General features: G+C 34.3%; 2 protein-coding genes across 5 annotated transcripts; one reads left to right on the top strand and one right to left on the bottom strand.

The window, feature by feature from the left end:
• Positions 1-979: 979 nt before the first annotated feature.
• Positions 980-12,937, bottom strand: LOC101744687 (protein king tubby). 2 transcript variants are annotated; one of them, XM_004922628.5, is made up of 7 exons: positions 12,609-12,937; positions 12,374-12,497; positions 12,166-12,255; positions 10,749-10,927; positions 8,220-8,403; positions 6,585-6,784; positions 980-5,574 (listed from the first exon to the last, which is right to left on the bottom strand). In XM_004922628.5, the coding sequence occupies exons 1-7, from the start codon at positions 12,648-12,650 to the stop codon at positions 5,170-5,172; spliced, it is 1,224 nt and encodes a 407-aa protein (XP_004922685.1). In that variant the 5' UTR covers positions 12,651-12,937; the 3' UTR covers positions 980-5,169. The 2 variants fall into 2 exon arrangements, with proteins under 2 accessions (XP_004922685.1, XP_012551628.1); XM_012696174.4 differs by lacking the exon at positions 12,166-12,255 and having other exon boundaries at positions 12,609-12,895.
• A 931-nt stretch (positions 12,938-13,868) lies between these two features.
• On the top strand, positions 13,869-23,226 carry DnaJ-14 (protein tumorous imaginal discs, mitochondrial-like). Of its 3 annotated transcripts, XM_021351774.3 has the most exons (11): positions 13,869-14,082; positions 14,268-14,476; positions 15,013-15,243; positions 15,336-15,504; positions 16,079-16,173; positions 17,329-17,487; positions 18,002-18,073; positions 18,176-18,283; positions 18,603-18,708; positions 20,598-20,635; positions 22,282-22,342. In XM_021351774.3, the coding sequence occupies exons 1-10, from the start codon at positions 13,920-13,922 to the stop codon at positions 20,609-20,611; spliced, it is 1,326 nt and encodes a 441-aa protein (XP_021207449.2). In that variant the 5' UTR covers positions 13,869-13,919; the 3' UTR covers positions 20,612-20,635; positions 22,282-22,342.
• The last annotated feature ends 986 nt before the right edge of the window (positions 23,227-24,212 follow it).

Genomic DNA, 24,212 nt, shown 5'->3' with positions numbered 1-24,212 from the left:
GTGAATTTCAGATTAGCTAAGAGTTGATGTGTCCTCACTGTCCTTTATTACCCAGTATCTTGTATGTTGTTGTAATACTATAACTAAATGTTGCTCTGAGACACGGTTTGAGATGATCCCTTCATCTCCCATCACACCACCTGCTACTAGAGCATAGTTTATTTATATTTCATTGGAACCTTTGTATGCATCAACAGTGCATTTTCAGAGATCTTTTTTTTGCCACTAATCATCATACTTTTGAATAAACTCCTTCCAGTGTTTTTGAGTGCTATATCCTTCTTTGAATGGGGTTTGAGAAGCCTTTTGAGCAGTAGTCAGTGGCATAGCTGCCAGCATAATTTCACGAGGTTACTGGCAATAGGTAAACAAAAAAGAAGTACTTAAGAATTAAAATGGTGGGAGTTAAATACAGAGATGGCTGGTATAGGCCAAAAATAATCTATGATTTTTTTCCTACCTAAGCTGTTAGCCTTGAGAGGCTATGCCAGCGTAACCGAGCGAGTAGGTGAGCTCTCCGGACTCTAACCTGGGGGCGTCGCTAGCATCAGCCATAGCAAGAGCAGTACTTTACAGAATCTATCAGGGAACACGATCCACTGAGAAGTTTCAGGGAGGAACTCAGTGGGCTACCTCTAAGGAATTAGTTTACTCGCTGAACTCTGTCGCAAGGTACCTAAAAGTACTATTAATGGATTGGGAGGATTCGAAATGACGTGAGATCTATGGTAATGCATGGATGAACACATGATGTGGGTCTATAAATGAACTGACCACTTAATATCTGCTTGACAAAAAACTTATGGCAAGGGTAATTGTAGTGTACCAGTAAGACTACTTGTTCTCCTTTTAATAAAAGGATTGCTAAGTGGGGTTATATAAAGATAGACACACAGTGAACTGAATTGTTACTCAACACATGTGCTTAAGTTCATAATTAAATACTTAATAAAACATAATAGTAATGAAAACAAAAAAATTATTTTATACATTATTTATTTTCAATATACATGATTTTGTATCACAAATTAAATAAATATGGAATGCGTAAATTACATATCTCTATGTGATTGATCTAAAAATAACACCATATACTTGCTAATACGAAATTGCTGATTGATATTTTTAATCTAATAATACTGCAATCCCATTTCGATCATTCTCAAAATGTATTTCTAGAATATAATTTAATGTGTTTAATCAATAAGTGATGCATTATTGTAAAATTGTAATTAATTATATTTATTATTGGATCATTCTACACTCAGGTAAATGTAATAATTCAAAATGGAGCAATCAAAACATAAAATTTGTCAATTTGCGAAGATATTATATAGATGTTTTAAATATTTTAATGGACATATTTTGATAACTCACAAACACTACTCTATACACCGATAACATCCTACATAGGTAATAAATTCTAACACATGTTTGTATTACCTAACATTTTCTTAAAATTACCTAAACACATAGTACTTATCGAGGTGTAAAAAGCAATTTTTCTAAAGGTTGTTTTATCTATTAAAAGCTTCAGGTACAAAATACATAGTAGACATGAAAATAAAAGGCACAAACATTTAATTTTAACCTATTTTAAAAGGCACAATACACTAAAATCCATAATTAATTTATAATATGGTGAGGTTATATTTACAGTACAATAAATTGAAGTGAATCAATGGGTTGTGAACATAGGATTATCTAAGTGCATAAAAGGATTTTCAGTCATTCACATGCGTCATGGAAATAAAACAATCATCACAAACAAGATATACGTCGTGTCTTGTGGATGCGGCTTGCAGTCAGCTCAGTGCAGTCTGTGCTTAGTGAGAGTTTTTTAACGTTCTCGATAGCTTAAAAGTTAACTTAAATATAATTTGTATGCAGTTGTAACAGCACCCCTAGCGGGGGCCTAGCGACAAACGTAGGCAAACGCTCCGTAAGAACGATCCGTAAAGTTTCAAACAGTGTGCTTAGTGCGAGTTTTTTAATGTTTTCGATAGCGTAAAAGCTAACTCAAATTTCTAAGTACATAGAAATTTGAGTTAGCTTTTACGCTAACTCAAATTTCTCGCACTAAGCAAAAAAACTCACACTAAGCACACTGTTTGAAACTTTACGGATCGTTCTTTCTCTTTTAATGTTTAAGGGCATATTAAATCCGGAAACAGAGCTAGCGTGCGCCCATACAAAAGCTCTACATCAAATCACAGCAAACGATTTTAAACCTCCCTCCACAGTTTCAGTGGGAATCATCCAAGCGGTAAAAAGACAAGACGGACATCTTCATTTTACATACATATTACAAAAGTAAATATAGTTTATTATATTTTATCACTCTAAAAAGTTATTTTAGTATCAGAAACCTAGACTGGTATGTTATATTTTATCAATACAAATCTAAGATATGTTTAGAAATAAATTATGAAAGGCTAACATTCGTTAAGAGTTACAAATTCGACGAAGCGAAATCAGATATACACACATTACTTTTGTGATTTGACTTGCGTATCTTAATCCTAAATTACACATACTTTATTTTATTCACAATTCACAAAACACTAAAAGCTCGTTGACGCATTCACATCGATTAACTTAAGAAAAGATAGATTGTAGATTTTACCCGCCATTTTGAAGCGGTAACACAAAATGGCGTTGACGCCGTTGACTTTGAGTTTATGACTCAATAAGCGTAAAGCTTTGTTCTTATTAGGATACATTTATTTCCTGAGATCGTGGACAGCATCTACGTGTCACAGAACGCACTGCCCAACAGCCTCTTGTTTAATACCCATCATAACTGAAGAGTGTCGACAATATAAATACTTGTGGCAGACTTTAGTAGTGATATTTTTTTGTAATCAAAGACGTTGTGACCCATTGTTGAGGCGATTGAATCAAATGAATTCAAACTCTCTGTAGGTCGCCTTGATCTGCCTTTTTTCGGATTTAATGGTTTCAATGCCCCGATAGGTTTTATCTACGATCTCGTTATACATTTGAATGACACTAAAATTAATTCGTAAATATAATTACGTAGGTATGTTCTGGATTAATAGCCACTTGGGCAAACGTCGCGGGTATGAGGATTAGGTCAGATAGTTACGAGAAATTGAATATTGTAATTTTTAACGATTTATCGATCGGTTACAAAACTTGAAATAATCTTAACAAAATATCTTTCTACATGTGAATAAATGGATAGAGAGAGAGAGATGTGTCATTGAAAAGACTCCAGCGGCACGTAAACAAAAGGTTCCTTTGGTTTGTTGTTTGTTGCATCTTGACTTAATGTGAAGTTCGTCCAAAGATAGATGCTCTAATTGCTATATGTGTCTAATGTATGTAGCAAGACATTGTTTCCCTTTTTATTATTTGCGCATTGATAAATATGCAAAGGGCCTGGAGATTGACAGGTTAAAAGGATCGATCGATTAAATAAATCTATGTCTGAGATTATTGTATCTTAGAAAGTATATAAGTACGAATCCATTCATCAGCTTTAGGCATCCACTATTGGACACCGGACCCCAAGGTTCGCCATAATGCCCGCGTCCCAAGTTCAGCGAATTCCGGCGACCACAAATGGTTGGACCTTGCGAGAGGGCTAAAAACGATACGCCCAACAATGCGCGGTCCCACTCGAGAACTTTATGGCCCCAGCGGTCATCTACGAGGAACGTGCCGCCCCCATAGCCACTTCACTTATATACATTTATTTAAACCAGCCTGTCTCAAAGTGAGCGATAAAGCCCCTTGTGGGCGCTGCAGTCTTAAAGGGGGGCGGTAAGATACCCAGAAAAATATGGGGGCGTTGTGTAGAGGCTTGGGAGGCGACTTGTTATTTCATCTAGGAGGACTCTTATACACCGACTGAGCTCTCGCTATAGGGGTTTTGAGTAGGTGAAAAAATGGGGGCGCTAAAAATAATTTATTCTCAAAGTGGGCAGTAGACAAAATAAGTTTGGGAACCCTGATTTAAACCCATTAAAAACTAATAGATAATACTGTTCTGGCAATTTTAGTACATTATTTCAGGTGCAACAAGATTATTCAAGTTTCACCCTGTTACATGTAAAATTTAAAACTCATCAAAACAGCCTTTACTTCAACAAAAACCTGTGAATTCTTCACAAATATATTTCTACCATGATTTTAGTCCATCTTTTCCAAAAAATAAACTATAAACTAAATTAAATGACTAGTACATAGTGTAATGTGTCGATATTAGTCGGTACTTTTGTACGAAGGTTTAACGTATGGCGTTTTTTTCTTTTGAACATCATTTTCTTACGGTATTTTACGTATTGAATAAATTGAACTCAAGTTATAATAATGTCGTAAGAAGTGTCCAAATACTTGGACCGGTGAATAATTTCTTATAGAGTACTATCGTAAATCAATTCCTAGTTCATAAACTTAGATAATAGATAATCGATTATTACAAAGTCGATGAATGGCGAAAACATTAACACAACCTAAGTCACGACAAGCACCGAAATTAATTGTGTGCGTTTATTTTTATATTTAAATTGTTTTTATTACGACAGATGGCGAACGTAGCAATACTAGTATATTAGAAATAACCTTATCATAATAAACCTGCTTTGAAGTACCCATGTATGTTTATGGTTACTCTATAAACGTTTTCAATGAGACAGCTATAGATGGTTAAGATGAAAGGGTCAAACAATAACACTGCGGAAAAATTGTATTAATCCCGTAATCAATATTTAGAGGTTAGTTAAAAGAGTGAAATTCTCTGTCGTACAAATATTATTGTAAAAATTGTTGATTTTAAATGCGAATTTGAATACATAACTTTACAAATCGAGCTACATTCGACGCCTGTTGGAATTAAAACATTTTTTCAAATCTTAAAAGACTATCCAAATAGTTATTTCAATTTAATGAACTAACTTAACTGTATGCAATTAAAAATATGGGGACATTCTAAACGATTTTATTGTGAGCAGTAGTTATGAATTTAAATGGTACTAATTATGTCAATTATATCAATGTAATCAAAAACCTGAATATGCGAAAACGTAAGTACTGTACCAAAACACAACTATCCAACGATATATCCCGTGCTCAATTGTGTGTTAAGAGAAATCTTCGAGATACCCTCATATTCTTAAAAATTAGACAACATAGAACACAGGCTCATTCGCACGCCAACTTGCTATCAAAAGAACTGAGAGCTATACCGAAGGCTTGGAGAGCGCACAGCGGATACCTAAAGTCCATAGTGAAGACATCTTCGGATATACGACCGAACTGCATCACCACGTATTCGGGATCCGAATCGTGAACTATCTGAAAGTTTTTTACACTTGCCTGCGTCACTCTTCCATGGAAATTGAGCACGTACGATTGTGTTTCTTCATTCCACACTGGGGTCTTGTTGTGAAGCACCACGATGTCGTCATAGTTTTGACTCTTGAGTCGTTCTAAAAGGGTCTCGCTGTCGTCTTGCGGCACGATGGCCACTCGCTGCCGATCGGGCGTCATTCCCGGTAGGATCACGGTCATTTTGCGCGGACCCTTGAATCCCAGAACATTGGTGTCCTGCAACAAATTAAAATTTCCTCTAAAACACAACTAGAGAACTTTACATGCCCCCAAAGTACATATAAATTAACTAGCCGTAGTAACCCGCTTTGCCGGGCATTTAAAATTAACATTATTATTTATTGTCATTATTATTACGGAGTCTAACACTCATATAAATATTAGCCTATTCATTAAGTACATGTATTTTCTACATGGATACCAAGTTTCAAGTCAATCGGATGCATGGTTCAGTAGTTATAACTTTACTTTACACTCACTCGTGCTCAAACTCATTACACACAGAGGGTACATTAATAAACTTCAATAATTTTTGTTAATTGTAATATTTGAAGCTTACTACACTTTTATGAAATCTTTGAATTTCAGTTTAATTTTTGTCTAGTAATTTTCTATTTTTGTGTATTTGAAGTAAAGCTGCTGTATTCTTTGTACGAGCAGCACTGCTGCTTGAGATACAGGTTTCACCTGCAACTATCACCTAGCTCAAGCACAGATGCAAATTACGATTGTGTTTTTTATTTTTATGTTAACAATAAATAAATAAATAAATAATTGTAAATAGACATACTTTATCAAAAACCGACTACAAATAGAAAAAAAGATATTTCAAAACAAATTAACATACACTAAAAACAATACTCGGCGTGATATTGAGTTATTCATCTATTTGTCGCGCACGTACTTAATGCAAATTTAAGACTTATATGGTTTTCTCATGGATATCATTGTCAGAACTGGACTAAATTGAAATAGGACCACACAGGAAGCGTCAGCTTTCTAATAAAAAAAAATCATCCAAATCGATTCACCCAGTCAAAAGTTATGAGGTAACAAAAACATAAAAAAAAGCAATCGAATTGAGAACCTCCTCTTTTTTTGAAGTCGGTTAATAAATAAATACATAAATAAAAAGTAATTGCGTGATTTTTATTCTCGAACTGTCATTATCATAGTCCGAGCGAAGACCTCGGATCTAGACCGTACAGACTACAGAGGTCACTCACGTAAATAATAGAGGCCAGTTCGTATCTCGTTTTCGCGTGGTCGTGTTTCCGCCAGGCTTTCCCGTTGTCGTACACGGTGAAGGCGGTCCCGAGCAGGTTGGAGCGGAGCTTGCCGGCGAAGCTGTCGGCCTGGCGGGTCAGCTCCGTCGGGTCGGTCGATATCAGGTAGTTCGATGTGGCCGACTTCTTCCGCTTGCGAGCTGCCGAAGCATTCATTAAGGAGACAAGTCGATAATGGTCAATTGACAACGAATATTGGCGGTAGGACCTCTTGAGAGTCCACGCGGGTAGGTACCACCGGCCTGCCTATTTCTGCCGTGAAGCAGTAACGCGTTTTGGTTTGAAGGGTGGGGCAGCCGTTGTAACTATACTGAGACCTTAGAATTCGTATCTCAAAGGTAGGTGGCGGTATTTACGTTGTAGATGTCTATGGGCTCCAGTAACCACTTAACATCAGGTGGACTGTGAGCTCGTCCTACGATCTAAGCAATAAAAAAAAAAGAATAGAATCGCGTGTACGAATGTACAGCTAATGAAAATTATAGATTCTATATTCTTACTGTATGTATATTATGGAGGGTAGAGATAAGGAGAGCCGTCTCATATGGGGGAAGCTTGAAATAGTGTTCCACTGTCTAGCACTAAATAACAGTTCAATACTCCAGAATAGCGCTAGTATAGGCACGGGGTACGATATGAATTGAGCAGTTGTTAACTGATTGAAGTGTACTGAGTTAGGAAGTTATATATATATATTTAATGAGTAGAGTAGTGACAGTATAATATACAAGACCTCACATGTTTACGTAGTCCAAACTAATTTCGTCAATGTAACCTAAAATTATTGCTGTGGTAAAACGTGGACATATCGATTGCAAAATAAAACACTTTTTGTGATTTTGTAATGCTTACAGATCTTTCGTCTTTTTTATTTTTCTATCTTATTCCAATAACTTGAAGCGCCTTTTTAAAAATTTACCTGGTTGCTACTGTAGCGCCACCCTTATTTAGCAGATACTATAAGATAGATATAACGGACACTTTTTACACACAGAGACGATTCTCCTTACTTCTGCCCTCCATAATGTACATACAATTTAACATGATAAAGTAATAAATAAAATAAAATTGAACAAACACACTTGTGTTTATATTTGTTTATATATTTGATTTTATGTAAAAAAAAGGTATTTTATTATTTTTGTATGTTATTCTATTTGTTTTATTTTTATATTGGTGTACAATAAAACACTCGGGAAATCTATATTTTATAATGGCGGAATCTATTTGTGTTCTGACAAGTCGGTTGGAATTTATATTTTGTTTATGAAATCATTTTAGAGCAGTATTAACGATACTTATGTATTACTAGCTGCACCCGTCCGTTTCGCTGGGCATATAAATTTAACATTATTATTTCTCACCCCCACAAAGATTCTCATCATTAACGCCCCCGCAACTGGTGTAGGGAGTCGAACGCTCATATAAATATTAGCCTATTCATTAAGTACATGTATTTTCTACATGGATACCAAGTTTCAAGTCAATCGGATGCATGGTTCAGTAGTTATAACGGAACATTCGTAAAAATCACTGTAGATTTACATATTAGTATAGATTCAGAAAATATCTTACCGGCCAATAAAAATACTTTTTTCCCGTAATCTTTCTCCAAATGTAGGAAGTAAGTAGGATACAGACCGCGGTCCATTCCTTTCCTGTCCCTAGCTATGCGACACTTGTACAATGTACCGTGCTTCGCTGGGGTAGTTACGAAGGTTTCCACTGCGCCTTCAACGGATCCTTCGATTTCAGCCGTCTGTAATGTGTACAAATAGTTCCAATTAGTTTTATTACTGGTGGTAGGACCTATTGTGAGTCCGCGCGGCTAGGTACCACCACCCTGCTTATTTCTGCCGTGAAGCAGTAATGCGTTTCGGTTTGAAGGGTGGGGCAGCCGTTATAACTATACTTGAGACCTTAGAACTTTTATCTCACGGTGAGTGGCGCATTTACGTTGTTGATGTCTATGGGCTCCAGTAACCACTTAACACCAGGTGGGCTGTGAGCTCGTCCTCCCAACTCAGCAATAAAAAAAAATCCAATAGAAAATTATTTTTTCTCTAATTACAGTTCAAAGAAACGATCAACCAATCAGATGGCTAATTCGTTATTCAGTTATTTATATTAGTGGTCCCGAATTAGTCGTAATTCGACTTTCATAATAATTACATAATTGAAATTTTATGTTTAAACATTATTATGGTTCTATTGTCAAACAATATTATACTTCTTTAATAAAATCACAGATTTCGCCAAAGCTACACTATAGATAAATAGTAATAAAGATAAAAAATATTCATCTTTTCTCAATTTGATCACAGACTTTAAATAAATAAAAGTTGACAAATGACAATAAACAAAGAGTATTTATTATTTATATGTATGTGTTATGTCAAATACATGCTAATGTGTGTAATGTTTTATTTATTGATTTATTACAAATAATGAAAAAAGAAATTGGAGTCTGCACTCTTCTCTATATAAATTATAAGTGTGGGAAATTTTATATTCATCCGTCCGCGCAATTTTTGTAAAAAGGGGTACAAAGTTTTTGCTTCACATATTAATATATCTTATATCACTATATATAAAAATGAATTGCTGTTCGTTAGTCTCGCTAAAACTCGAGAACGGCTGACCCGATTTGGTTAATTTTGGTTTTAAATTGTTTGTGGAAGTCTAGAGAAGGTTTAAAAGGTAGATAAATGAATGAAAATGCTCGGAATTAAATAAAAATAACAATTTTGTTTTCACTTTGATGTGACCCCCGTTGGTCGGATTCCTTTTGTTTTTTTTAAGTTTATTTCATACAAAAGTTTAGGTCTTTTATTTATCGATTGAGGCGCTACGAAGTCTGCCTGGTCAGCTAGTATATAGATAAAATAGGCTCATGGTCTACTATTAGTCAATTAGTCGATGTGGAAGTCTAAAATTGACACTGTTGTCAATATGATAAGATACAATTAAAATTTTGTTTTTTTCTATTGCTTTGTAAGCTTTCGCTGTTAGCCTTAAGGGTTAGAGTAACTATTCCTGCTTCGCGCGGACGAGATTCTGAGAATCATTTCAGTTCATTATACAATGGGTTTTATTTATTATTATAGAGATAGACTAGATAGGTAGGGCGAAAGTAGCTATCTGTACATTTTACTATTATGTTATTTACTAGTAAATAATGTTAAAATTTAAGTCGAGCAATTTTATTGAGTGTAGGATGTATTATGTTAGTTTTACTATCCGGCTCTGAATTTCTGCTGCCATACAAATATGTGATCAGGTTACTGTTTTTTTTTTTCCTTTAAGAGGGACAGAGATTAGGAAGGTGGAAAGTACAAATCAGAGGCGGCTTTACCTATGGCACGGAGGGTGGGAGCGCCGGTCTCGGTACTGTCTATTTTTTCCCCTACATATGCTGATAGGCTTGAGAGGCTATTTCAGATACACCCTAACGTGTAGGTGAGCTCACGGGGCTCAACCTGGAGAGTTGATATCTCTGGCCCTAGCAAGAACAGTGCTTCGCAGAATCTACCACCGGATCGGAAACGTGACCCACTGCGAAGATCCAGCGAGAAACTCAGTGGGCTGTGTCTATGGGTTAAGTTACTCGACGAGCCCTTCATCGCAGTTCAGTGATGCGTGTCTATGTTTTATATACATTTATACACCCGCATCTTTTTATGAAATAAGTACCCTTACTAATATAGTACAATTATATTATAACTTTTAGCTGTTCGACATTTCACCCTGCACACGAAATTTTGTCAATATAAATTGTTTGAAGGGTAGTACAGATTTTATATAAATCCGATTTTAGCCTCTTGTTTCAATAATAATGTGAGTGAATAATGGCAAACACAATGAACAGCCCTACTTTAGTGACGTTATTTGTGGTTGACTCAGTGCAAGCCGAAACATTAACCACAAAATTCCGAATAATCTTACTAGTTTCAGCAGAATTTTAAACAATAGTAGGGCAGGCTGATATTGAATTGATTGATTCATATAAACATAGATCTTCCGATGGAAATATATTTTATACAAAGCTATGGACAATTTTTTATTTAAATATTCACTCTTAGCCATAGCAGAAGCAAAACATACCTGACTAGGAGAATCGTCTCTCCTTGGTATCCTGGCCTGCATTGGTGCCACTGCAGCATCAGCACATATATCATCTGTACTTGCATCCCGTCCGACACTACACACTGGCACACTCTCTTCTTCCTCTTCACCACTGTTGTCATCATCAATAGTTAATACTTCTATTTGATTTCCGAGTTCTGTAGAATTAATTCATTGTGTTATTCTTTGTTGTGCTGCATTATTTTTTTTTCAATCTCCCACCCTAGTCTAATTTATATTCTATTTTATGATATGTATGACAAATTTAGGTTTCAATTGGAATTTTCTCTTGAATCATGTATACCAATATTCATAAAAGGAAGTATCCATAAAAAATTTTAGCTGATAAACCTACTAGACAAGTAGGTTGATTGTGTATTGTATATCAGTAATACAGAAATAACTTTGCATAGCATATGTATGAACCGAATTAAGCAGGAACACTTGATATTGAATTAATTCATTAAATGTGCAGTTTTATAAATTTCTTAATAATCACAGAGAAGTCTGAAGAAGTTATATAATTTATTTATATAAAATATATATACTTTGGACACAGAGCCAAGTATAGGGAAATAATTACTGAACAATGAGACAGTTCTGGTTGATTATGAGTACTGTGGATTTTGTGTGTCATTTATAACATTTGAAATCTAAACAGAGTGACACATTGTAAATAACAAACAAGATTCACAAACACTCAACCACAACATGTAATCATGGGTTTAAAAAAATTTAGTTATATTGATGTGACTAACAAGTAGCTTTTTAAAAGTTTTTTTTTTTTTTTTCTACTTGTGCTGATAGCCTTAAGAGGCTATTTCAGCTTCACCCTAACGTTTGTAGGTGAGCTCATGGGGCTCAACCGGAGAGTTGCTAACACTGACCCTAGAAAGAGCAGTGCTTTGCAGAATCTACCACCGGATCGGAAACACAACCCACTGAGAAGATCCGGCGAGAAACTCAGTGGGCAAATAATAGTAAGAATTTGAGCTCAGCACTACTCATGGGTAGAGATACAAGCTCCATTTCCTAAATTGTCTTTCTCTTTTTATTTGGTTCTAATATGATATTTTATTTCAAGAAATGGAAAGAATGACATAACATTGATACGAGCGCTTATAGTGCAGTCATCATCATTCCTTCCTATTACCCCCTGCTGGGGTGTAGGGCTCGAATCAAAATTTTCCATTTACATTTATTTATAGTGCAGTGAGCATTTCAAATTGATTATTAGTATTTTTTGTAATTATTATTACATACAAAGTTAGATACAAGTATGACTTAATTTAGTCAATTTTTGTAAGAATGATTGGTATTAATAATGATAGCTTTAATTTTTTTTAAGTATTAGGTTGTACAATAATTCATCATAAGCCCGTTTAACTTCACTTACCGTCATATGTTGATATTCTGTTAGTTTGGAGAGGTATAACTTGATCTGGGTTTACAGGTGACATGAGAAATTGCATCGGACCATCATAGCCTGTTTTGAAACGAAAAAAAATATGCGCATAACGAAAATTAGTATAATCATGCAAAGCAATAAGTTATGAATACAACATTTATAGTAATGATTTTTATTGTCAATGAATTTTACTTACCATGTAGTTCCCGGCTACGACTACCTGATATGGGCCGTTTTGCTGACCCTACTCTTAAATCGTTTGCTTGAACCATTCCTGAATTCTGCCTTTTCTGTTTCATTTTAAGTTCCATCAACTGACGCTAAAATACACATTTTATTAAATGAATATTCATTTTATTTGCTTGTTGTAAAAATATGTAAAACCACAATTTATTTTCAAATTTGAAATATAGGGAATGAAATTTATTTACTTGCTGTTCGATTTTTTGATCACGAACGTTTACTGATGCCATTTTTTCAATATTGTAACGACATTCACTGCTCCTGGTATTGTTTATTCTAATTAATCACAATAGGACTAAACTATTTAGTTTACTTGATTGTAATTCGCATTTTCTAAGCTCATTTTTTGTTTATAAATCATCTTCCCTACCGTTGCCCAGGAAAATAATGTTGTCAGATAAAAAGAGAATTTAAAATTACTTCAGTTGAGCGAGTAATAAGACTAGATGGCGTAACCGAATAATAAAGAAAATACAAAATACAAAACTTTTATCAAAAGTTGAATTATTTGATCGAGTAAACAAAACAATAAAATCGATTCCACACAAATTGAAAAAAATTGGAGTCATCTGTAATTTGCGATCTAACTGTTATTAATCTTATAAATAATAATATCACAAGCTTCCATAGCCAGAAATACTTGGTGATTGTAAAAAAATACGTGCGTTTCCATTTCGAATTTGGGCCGGTAATCTATTCACCATGATTAGGTTTTTTATACTTTTATCCACAATAACTAATCAATGGAAGAGTAGTACCTACATTCGCTTAATAATCTATATATTTATATAGATAAATGTTCGAAAATTTCATAACTATATTTCCGTGAGACAATGTTGTGCGCTATCTTTTCCGAATTCCGATTGTTACGCTGCTCTTCTCCTTTCTTTTTCTTCTTAGTTATTTAAATAATATGATTGTGCTTTAACAATTTCTTGTTAGGGTGAGTCTTAGCATACTCTCTCAGGTTAAGCCCCATAAGTTCACGTATCAGACTTACCGTAGCTAGAACAGCCCCTTAGGCTACCAACAAATAGGTAGGGGGAAAAAATCAATTTTTTTAACTGAATCTTAATTCAAAATCTGTCATGTTTTTGTCAATAGTATTTCTTCTTCTTCTTCTTCTTCTCAGTCGTGTCACTCTTGACAGAGTGGTCGTGATCGTCATGTAGTGTTGGAAGGGGCAGACTTGATGCGTCTCACGATGTCGCGCCATCTCTCCCTGCTCGAGGCCATTCTACTGCACTCATTTAGGGGACCTCCCACTGCAGTTTTAATTTGGTCGGTCCACCGCATTGGTGGCCTCCCGCGCGGTCTTGTACCATCAACGCTTCCCTGCACAACGAGGCGTTCTATGGACCACCCATCTCGATTACTAATATTATTATTAATAGTATTACCAGTGCTAAATAATCAATTAATTTAAATGTACCTATTTCTAATTTTTTCACTCTGACAAGTCTGACACTGTCTGACACTTCTGACAGTCAATTGGGAAAATGGCTCCTGCTCGGAGTGCTCTGGGATTTTTAAATTCAAGAACTTTTAATTCATTATTAACTAATACAATACCTAAAACTACTTATAGATTTTTACATAAATGTAATAATTGTGAACGTTTTGTTGGAAGCCACGCCATATCGGATACTTCTTTCAAAACTTGTAAGTCTCACATGCCGTATTTTTCATTACATCACTTTTTTGCTTTATATCAAAAACGATGTAGTTTAACAAATTACCTTAAATGTATACGATTTGGTAACGGCTATAAGTTCCTCACAGAAGAAATATTCAATTAAAATCTCCAATGTCAAACTTGAGATATAACCTATATAAACTTTGTTCAGATAATTTCCCGAAACATCGACATATTCACACTACAAATAATCTATATAACCGCGCCGATTATTATAAAGTACTCGGTGTATCCAAAAATGCATCGGCCAAAGACATCAAGAAGGCATACTATCAACTTGCGAAGAAATATCACCCTGACGCCAATAAATCGGACCCAGAAGCTTCGAAAAAGTTTCAAGAAGTATCTGAAGCCTATGAGGTACCTTATCTTTCCTAAATAAAATGTAATGTTTATTTAAGCCAGTGGTCTGAAACACCTATTCCAGTAGGTATTTTATTTTATTTTATTTTATTTTATTAGGAAGACAAACAGTGAACTTAAACTATATAAACTCTAAACTTACAACTAAACACCATTTAAATGTCTCCGCATTTAAATAACTATAAAGTATAAAGGATTGTGGCGTCGCATCGCCTAGAATTAAATAATTAAAGTAAAACGTAAAACTAAAATAAAACAGTTTGAGAAAAAAAAAACAGAAAAACGTAGTAAATAGAAAATAATTAATTAAATATTTGCATTCAACCATCGACTGACTAATGTTCTCCTAATACTCTTAGTAGAAGTGTTGAAAATGTCCAGTTCAGGGAAGTCAGCTAGAGCATTGAAACTGTTAGCAGCTCTTATAAAGAATGCATTACGTCTGTAATTTGTACCACCACGAGGTACTCCGAGACGAGATGATTGACGGCTCTCGCATTCATTTGAACATTTGGCATTTGTGATTTTTTCAGATATTATCAGATGAAAATAAACGTAAACAATATGACACATATGGCACAACGTCCGAACAAATGGGCATGGGTGGCCCCGGAGGCCCTGATGGTTTCACCCATCAGTGGCAGTACAAATCGACAATAGACCCTGAAGAATTGTTTAGGAAGATTTTTGGAGATGCTGGCTTCAAGAGTAATACTTTTAGTGATTTTGCTGAAAGCCAATTTGGGTTTGGCGCAGCTCAAGAGGTTAGTAACTGTTAAAAGTACCATCTGAATATGAACTAGATAGCGACCAAAGACATTGCAATTATATATAAAAAATAAACATTAATTCACAGATTATAGTAAATTTGAGGTTCACTGAAGCAGCTCGAGGTGTTAATAAAGATGTCAATGTTAATGTTGTTGACACCTGTCCAAAATGCCAAGGTTCTCGTTGTGAGCTAGGAACAAAAGCTATAAGATGCACATATTGTAATGGAACTGGAATGGAAACATTTTCAAGAGGTAAATACTTAAATACAGGTTACCCTCCTATAACACAGTAGATATATTTATACAGTCTTGTATTGTGTGAAATAGTGTTGTATAAGATTAGAAGTACTGGCAAAAGGAGATTAATTTTTCTGAATGAAACATTTCAACTAAGCTATATATTGTGTGCTCAGTGCATAATGGAATTTCCTAAATAATTAAAAAAAAACTCATTGTTGTGTTGTAGAATACCGTGTTAAAGGATGGATACCAGTATAAGTATAAAATATTTTTAAGCTTAATTAAGTCTCTCAATACAACAAAAGTGATGTTGGTGCAAAATCACAATTAATCTAAAGACATGTATTGATATTGTTAAATACACTATCTACAATACAGTAACTTGATATTGGTGGTGGTGTGAATTGTGATCCTGAAAGTATAGACCGCTTATTACTGTGACGTTTTAAGGGTAGCTTTTCATTTGCTTAATGATATTTTCTATTAGCTCTAAAAACAAGATCAGGTCAGGTCAGCTTATATGTGGCAAGATTGTAATTAGTGTGAAAGGCCACAGAACATATCATTGAACCTAAAATTCTTACAGGTCCATTTGTAATGCGCTCAACATGCAGACATTGTCATGGTACAAGAATGTTGATAAAATACCCGTGTGTTGAATGTGAAGGAAAGGGACAGTCTGTAAGTAGATAATTTAATTTTTTTACTGTTGGTATAGCATGTTTTCGACCTATAAAGAAAAGCAACAAGCAAACCAGCAAGTAAATTTCTCATCATGTTGAAGCACTGATCATACTACTGCATAAAAAGCCATGTAATTAAAAAGATGCGGATAGATGAAAAAGATAGCATGAATGGCAGAAGAAAATCTTTAAATTTCATAATTACAGTGAAAATTACTGGCACATGAAGTATCTAATTATTTATTAATACAATTAATTAAATTAAGACTATTTAACATAAGAAATATCAACATTATGTACTGATGGTAATTATATCTCCCTTGACGTTGAAATTATTGCTGTAAAAGAAATAAAATCTATTATTATTTGGATTTATTTATTTAGGATAAATAAACATATTTTTTATAATTCTTCAAAGTTGAGTAACTCGAACAAAACAGTTTATGGGGATTATATATTTAATGACTATGATTATAAGACTTCATAATTTGATAAGGTTTTTTTCTGTCATCTCTTGTCTCAAAAATATAATGAATGAATCCACTTAATCTAATAATTATGGACTTTTGATATGAGTAAAAAAATGCTGTGTAAAATACAACATTAACATAAAAATATATTTTCAAAGTTTATTATGATCTGTATTTATTAGTCTGTTTTGTAAGTCCTCATATTTAAAAATTTAAATAAATGTATGTATTTTTGTTTTAAACAAGATGAATCTAATTTGAGCTATCTCTGAATAATCAAATAATAATACTGCCTGACATCTTGAATTACTTTAATTAATTTTGAAATATCAGTGACTGCTATGTATCTCAAACTGTATTCTTAACATTTTGAATTTAATGTATATGCTACTTTTATCTCTAAGCCTTTAAATAAGATATATGGGTGATTTTAAAGCAAAATATGATCAGAATATATCACACTAGTATTTATTGTGGTTTAAAATATAAGATATATATGTACCAAGTAAATATATTTATTTATGTACCTTCAACCTCATTTCTAGCTAGTGATTGTCACCTCTTCAAGGCTTTGGAGTCCAATTAAAACCGGAATATCTGTGATCTGTCTAGTGCTATTAAAATCAAGAAGAAAACAGAATTAATTTGTATTCCTTATATCATCTTTTCTGTATTTTGAATAGGTACAACGTAAGAAAATAACAATACCTGTGCCAGCTGGTGTGGAAGATGGTCAGACAGTGCGTATGTCGGTTGGAAACAATGAATTATTTATCACATTTAAAGTGGAGTCTTCGAATTATTTCAAAAGAGACGGTCCTGATGTACATACTGATTGTACAGTAAGTAAAAAGCATGTATTTAAGCATAGTTTTTTTTTCATTTTATTGCCATTGTAGGCAGACTTGTATAAGGTCCATCTGATGATGAGTGGTTAAGGACGTCAGCGATGCCAGAGGCACAGCCAAAATGTTGCCTCGTAAAACTTGTATTTGAGGGAACATTGGTAATGGGAATTCTAAAATGTTAATAGTGGACTAAAATGCCTTTAAATTGCTTATCTTAAATACTGCTGAGATTATTAATGTGAAAGTTTGTATGTTTGTCACTCATACACTTAATGATTGAAAAGATTTTTATGAAATTTTATACAAGAGTTTTTTATTATCTGTGTTTTGGTGGTTCGTGATTTTATATACTAACCAATTTAAAATTTGACTTGTAGTTTATTTCTGGATAGTGCAATTTGTGTCATTCTTCATGAATCACAAATTTCGTGTAGGTGTGAAAATGTTCAGCGTGTAATAAAAAATGATTTAAATGTGGCAAAATCTAAAATATAACTTTGATTTCTAGATATCAATTGCTCAAGCTGTGCTTGGTGGTACAGTCAGGATACAGGGACTGTATGAAGATCACACATTACAGGTAATATGTCAAACTTCCTATTCTAGCAGCATACATTTGTGTCCAGTACACATTTCCAGAAGTAAGAACAGTAATATATAAAGCAAATTATAATAATTTCAGATAGTACCGGGAACATCATCTCACAGCACTATTCGTTTATCAAGGAAAGGAATGAAACGTGTCAGCCAACATGGTCACGGTGATCACTACGTACACATTAAAATACAGGTTTGTTAATTCACTTGTATTTATTATCCAGGAAAAAGATACACAAAAGTTCTACAATGGTAAAAAGGCCCTAAAAAGGTCTTTTAATTTTAATTTAAGTAATTTGAAATACTTGCCACATTTTTTTTTGTTTAATTATAAAATTTTGCTTTTGGCAAGAAGTTAAAAAAGAGTTTTCCAGTTATCATCTTACATTTAGATGTTGAATCTACATTAAAAGGGAATATTTTCTTCTTTACCAATAAACTAAGAACAGTGACTTGTCGACATGAGTGTTAAATTAATTTTCATTTATTGAGAACAATAATTGATATTACAGGTACCAAAGACACTGACAGACAAGCAGAAAGCCTTGATGTATGCTTATGCCGAACTCGAAGAAGACACTCCCGGTCAAATACTAGGAGTTTCCTATGACAGAGATGGTAAGAAATGAAAAAAAAAAAGCGGAGTTAACATTACTTACAAATTTTCTAAAAGTGCACAAATATTTTTCTTCAATATGAATACAATTTTTAAGGGTTTAGTTTACAAAACTTACAGTAATGAATATGCCAAAGACTAATTAATGGAAATAATAAGTTAGGTAAAAATAAGAAAATAAATAATTGTAACTTTTAAATAACTAAACTGATTATTTCTTATAATGGAAAGAAAAATCTACAAAAAGTATTCTATTTGGAAGCAATTTGGCTGTTTTTTAAATTAAAAAATATTCAGAAAGATGAGAATAGAAAATATACAAAAGTTGTATGTAATATTTTTATTATTATTACTAGACAGAGAGCGAACTATAACAAGAAATGACGTCATGCTTTTGTGCCATGCTTTCTATTAACTTCATTTAGCAGGAAATGACAAAACAGTCACTATTAAACCCAAAATATTACTCCATAAATTTTAAAAGATTTTAATGAAAACATTTAATCCATACATTTCAATGAATGTAACGGGTTTATGTGTATACATCGTCAATCAACAAACCTATTGTTATTGATACAGATTCACTAGAAAGAAATACTTTGAGTTTATCACGACTAACTGGAGTATTTAAAAAAAAAAAAACAATTGTTTTGTGAAGCGAGAAAAAATTCGTTTATTTTGCAGAAAAAACAAATGATAGTGCTCGGGAAAACGAAAAGATTCACCGTATGAATCGAGATAACGACCAGGGTAATGACAATAGCAGAGGCTGGACATTTGTAGACAGTATCATTGAAACGTTTCGCGAGAACAAACCGGCATTCTTAACTGGTTTCGTAACTGCTGTCATATTGTGTTACTATACGTATTACCAACCGTACTCATACGGCACTACGGAACCGGAAAGGGAGTTAGACCTGCCCATGGGCTACGAGAGAACTATTAAAAAACAAAAGGAGATGCGACCTGATTTGTTCGAAGCGTGAGAGTGATCTTGCGATCTTAAAATAACTACTTTTGTGATTAAATCTTTGATGACTTTGCACCGACGAAATTTGATACGAATTTTTTAAAATTTTTAATTAAACCGTAGATTAAACCGTAATAGTGTCCTTAATTAAAACAAATACATTAGGTTGGTATGATGTTAAAAAATGCTCGATGTTAAAGGTGAGGGTTTCAAATATCGATTTTACGAATGAATCGATTTCGTTAGTCGATTTCGAATCAAAACTAAGTAAATGTGAAAGTAATTGACATTCGTGATATATCTGGAGTACTCACACGCTGAATGTTATATAATTCGTGTCTTATTTAAGGAAATAAAGTACATAGTATTGACTACATCTTGACTATTTGCATTGTGTATCGTAACGCTTTAAGAATAAGGTCATTATTAAATCGATTATCACCGATTCTTCTACATTTAAGAATAGAAATAAAACATTTTAAGTATATTCATGTCAACTTTCCATACCGGGGTAACTTAATAATGCGAAATTAGAGTTTGCGGAGTATGTGAAAAAGTCCAAAACGTATATAATATGAAATCAAAGTTAACTAATATAAACATTTGATGTAAAAGTTATTTATGAATTTTGTTTGTAATAATTGTCCTTTTAAATGTAGTTGTTATAGCCGACCAAACGTGGTTTTGAATGTTTGAAAGGAATAATGAAAGGCTTGTTAGTAGTATTTGGGTATAGTATGATGGTTATTCAATTATTTATAAAGTTGTAAATATTATTTACGAATACACTTTGCTTGTTGTTAAATAAATGTTGTTTTATTTATGTGTCCTCTACTAGTATACCCTACGCCATCATGCTATAGCCAATTCTTTTCTTTTTGTTGATGAAAATTTTAAATTCATTTTTGTTTTATATTAAAGGTGAAACAATTTAGCCTGTCAAGCGAATCTCGTGTCACGTTAGTATTAAATTCATTTATGAGAATATTTTGATGGAAAAATTAATCATTAGAGTAATCATTACTAAAATTCTAAATACTAAATTACTAAAAACCTAAAAAAAAAGAATTTTTAAATTGAAGATCGAAATACGATCTCATCCCACTCGATGTTAAAAATATGTTAAAATGTTACCGGGATTTTTCTTATCTTATTGCTTAGATGGGTGGACGAGCTTACAGCCCACCTGGCGTTAAGTGGTTACTGGAGCCCATTAACGTCTACAACGTAAATGCGCCACCCACTTTGAGATATAAGTTCTAAAGGTCTCATGTACAGGGTCTCATGGATTAGCGATACTGTTTCAATGAAATCGGTTTAGAGACTGTCCTGAACTTGCAATGTCTTCTAACATCAAATATAGGAAGTGTCTTTATAGCGATCGTGACCTAGCAGGTAAGACGCTCGGAGTAGTTATTCTTGAGGAGCGTGACTTCGGTACTCTTCTCACTGTTTCTCTCCTTTTCTTTTCCCTGGTGGAGAGCTTCGAGCTGGCATTTCTAGCTGTTGAGTCAACCTGGTGGTAGGACATCTTGTTGCCCGTACCGGTAGCTACCACCACCCTGCCTATTTCTGCCGTGAAGCAGTAATGCGTTTCGGTTTGAAGGGTGGGGCTTACTGAGATCTTAGAACTCATATTTCAAGGCGGGTAGCAGCATTTACGTTAACCACTTAACACCAGGTGGGCCGTGAGCTCGTCCACCAATCTGAAGAACAACAAAAAACCCTGGTCAGACCATCGCTTTGAACTTCGGTCGTTAGATAATTTTCTGATACAATGTGCAAGGGCTAAAATTATGCGGGCAATTATCGCTGTTTCTAAGTACATAAATATGTACTTCATAAAAGATTCGGTATTTATAACGCATCAGGCGACTAATATCGTGTAATACAAACGAAATCAATAAAATTGATAAATTTCGTAAATACTGGTACGTAATGTTAGTCCATATGGGTACTTGGGTACCGCCATCCTGCCTACGTCTACCGCGATGCAGTCATGCTTTATATATCCACTTTAGAATTTGACCTCGTTTCTGAAGTGTGAACACTGTGGTGATAGACCCCAATGTCCCCTCAAGATTGACCCTGAACCAGGTTAGGTTTCAGTCAGTCATAGCCATCGACGTGCGGTAATTGACGCTCGCGAATAATTGCAATAAATCGATGTTTTTATACGATTGGTGAATAGCCACCGGAAACCACTAGGATATGTAACATACTAGCTATATTCAATAAGCTAGATTCAAAATTGTATTTGATAAGGTAGCCTCCTGAAAACATTTGAAGGTTCTATGTATTTCTTAGATTAAATACCATAAGATATACAGCCCATCTTATACGTTTGCTTAACATAAAGAAACTTCGATAGGTTCTACCGGATCCACTAGTGAATTAAATATCAATAAATAAAGGAATTCCAAAGATGTTTTATTTCATAAATTTATTATTGTTTTGGTAGACTTAATGTTAGTTGGAACATTGGTTTTTTCTTCTCGTTTTGAGATATGTTTATAATGTTAATATTGTAGGACACTTGAATATTTCACAACTGCTAAACAAATTGGTAGAAGACTAACTATATAACTTAATCTTATATTCACAGGCAAGAAAGTATCGATTGCGGAACCCCACGATTTAGTGGATTCTGTGAAGGAAGCGCTCAAGGAGAAGAAATCTATTGAAGGCACTCCAGAGGATGATGTGTTGAAGGAATCCCGGGGCAAGGGATAAATAAACACACACTTTACAAATCACGAGTTTTTGTAACATAATGTCGGGTAGGGCAGCCCGTTTAGACTTGAATGATTTACACCAGGAGTTTTTAAGAATAGACGAGAATTTCATCATAATAATTCGACGCTTGAAAGGCAAACGTGACTAAACGACAATAACTGCTTTGTACATGAATGATAGGCAATAACCATATACGATGCGCAAAAAATATATATTTCTAGGTCTATTAAAATCATTTCAATCCTACAGCTACTAGCTAGATTCTACTACAGCTAGATTCGTTAAAATAAATTTTGTTTTCAGGTATTTCAACTTTAAGTTATTCTACTGTAAAGTTCACCCACTGTCGCTTAGTCACGTTTGCCTTTCAAGCGCCGATATGCTCATTCGTTGCCAGTTTTATTGACTTAAGAAGTTTGAGGCGAGGGTCGTATAAAGTAAATTAGATATTAGAAAAAACTCACATGTGTGAATTATAGGCCTTTGAAAGGTAAATTTGATATAAAAAAACACTATGTTGCAATAGCTCGGTTTAAAATAAAAATAAAAAATTAACGAAATGCGGAATTCCAGTTAATGTACTTTTTTTAATTATATAATCTATGGTCTATGCTATTTGAACTTACCTAAAATAAAATAGGTATCTTTGTTCTTCTTTCATTCTTATTGTTTATCAATTCTGTGATAGTAGATATTACGTAGGTAACAAATACTGTTTTGTGTGCTTAAAGTTATTGTTTGAATTCATATTGAGATGTAAATAGCAGTTGACTATTATTTAGGAAAATAAATATATGCAAAGAGTATGTAATAATGTATTTGTTTCATTATTTTTTTAACCTCAAATTTTATCGAAATAAATTTAGAACGAGCGAGTGTAAATACAATCTTTACTGGTGGTAGGACCTCTTGTGAGTCCACGCGGGCAGGTACCACCACCCTGCCTATTTCTGCCGTGAAGCAGTAATGCGTTTCGGTTTGAAGGGTGGGGCAGCCGTCTTAACTATACTTGAGACCTTAGAACTTGTATCTCAAGGTGGGTGTCTATGGGCTCCAGTAACCACTTAACACCAGGTGGGCTGTGAGCTCGTCCACCCATCTAAGCAATAAAAAAATAAATAAAAAAAACCTGTATATAACACATGAATTAAAATAATTCAAGTGATTCAAGATATGAGCAGACGTGTCATATGTGACTGTCTATGACTTTTTACTGGTGGTAGAAGCATTTGTGAGTCCGCACTGGCAGGTACCACTGCCCTGCCTACTTCTGCCGCGAAGCAGTAATGCGCTTCGGTTGGAAGGGTGGGGCAGCCGTTGTAACTATACTGAGACCTTAGAACTTCTATCTCACGGTGGGTGGCGCATTTACGTTGTTGATGTCTATGGGCTCCAGTAACCACTTAACACCAGGTGGGCTGTGAGCTCGTCTATGGCTCAACGATACCCTCTCGACGTACGTCGTACGTATCATTTAATACCAAGTGGGCTGTGAGCCAGTCCAACCAGCAAGGCGATAAAAATAATTCAAAAACGCTCTTTTTTTTTCTTGCTATGATTAAAGTAATACGTACAAAAATGTATCCTGAAATATGTATAGAAATTTTAATATGTACATTAAATATCTAAGTTTTTTTTATAGCCTGTAGGCAGACGAGTATACGGCCCACCTGAAGGTGAGTGGTTACTGTCGCGTCGCCCATGGACTTCAGCAATGCCAGGGGCAGAAACATGCCGCTGCCTACCGTTTAATACTCTCCACAATCATTCCGATAGAGGCACCCGTCACGCGCGGACGTG

The sequence above is a fragment of the Bombyx mori genome, chromosome 14 (genome assembly GCF_030269925.1).
Source record: "Bombyx mori chromosome 14, ASM3026992v2".
Lineage (NCBI taxonomy): Eukaryota > Metazoa > Arthropoda > Insecta > Lepidoptera > Bombycidae > Bombyx > Bombyx mori.
Note: the sequence above shows the minus strand (reverse complement) of the source record. Positions and strands in the feature narration are given on the sequence as shown.

Coding starts and splice junctions, on each gene's coding strand:
- LOC101744687 (XM_004922628.5), bottom strand. CDS start 12,650: ATGGCATCAGTAAACGTTCGTGATCAAAAAATCGAACAGCAA. Junction 8,404..10,748: donor GAGACGATTCTCCTAGTCAG/GTATGTTTTGCT, acceptor TACACATTACAG/ACGGCTGAAATCGAAGGATC. Junction 6,785..8,219: donor AAAAGTATTTTTATTGGCCG/GTAAGATATTTT, acceptor ATGCTTCGGCAG/CTCGCAAGCGGAAGAAGTCG.
- DnaJ-14 (XM_021351770.3), top strand. CDS start 13,920: ATGGCTCCTGCTCGGAGTGCTCTGGGATTTTTAAATTCAAGAACTTTT. Junction 14,083..14,267: donor GGATACTTCTTTCAAAACTT/GTAAGTCTCACA, acceptor AACTTTGTTCAG/ATAATTTCCCGAAACATCGA. Junction 18,074..18,175: donor ATGAAGATCACACATTACAG/GTAATATGTCAA, acceptor TAATAATTTCAG/ATAGTACCGGGAACATCATC.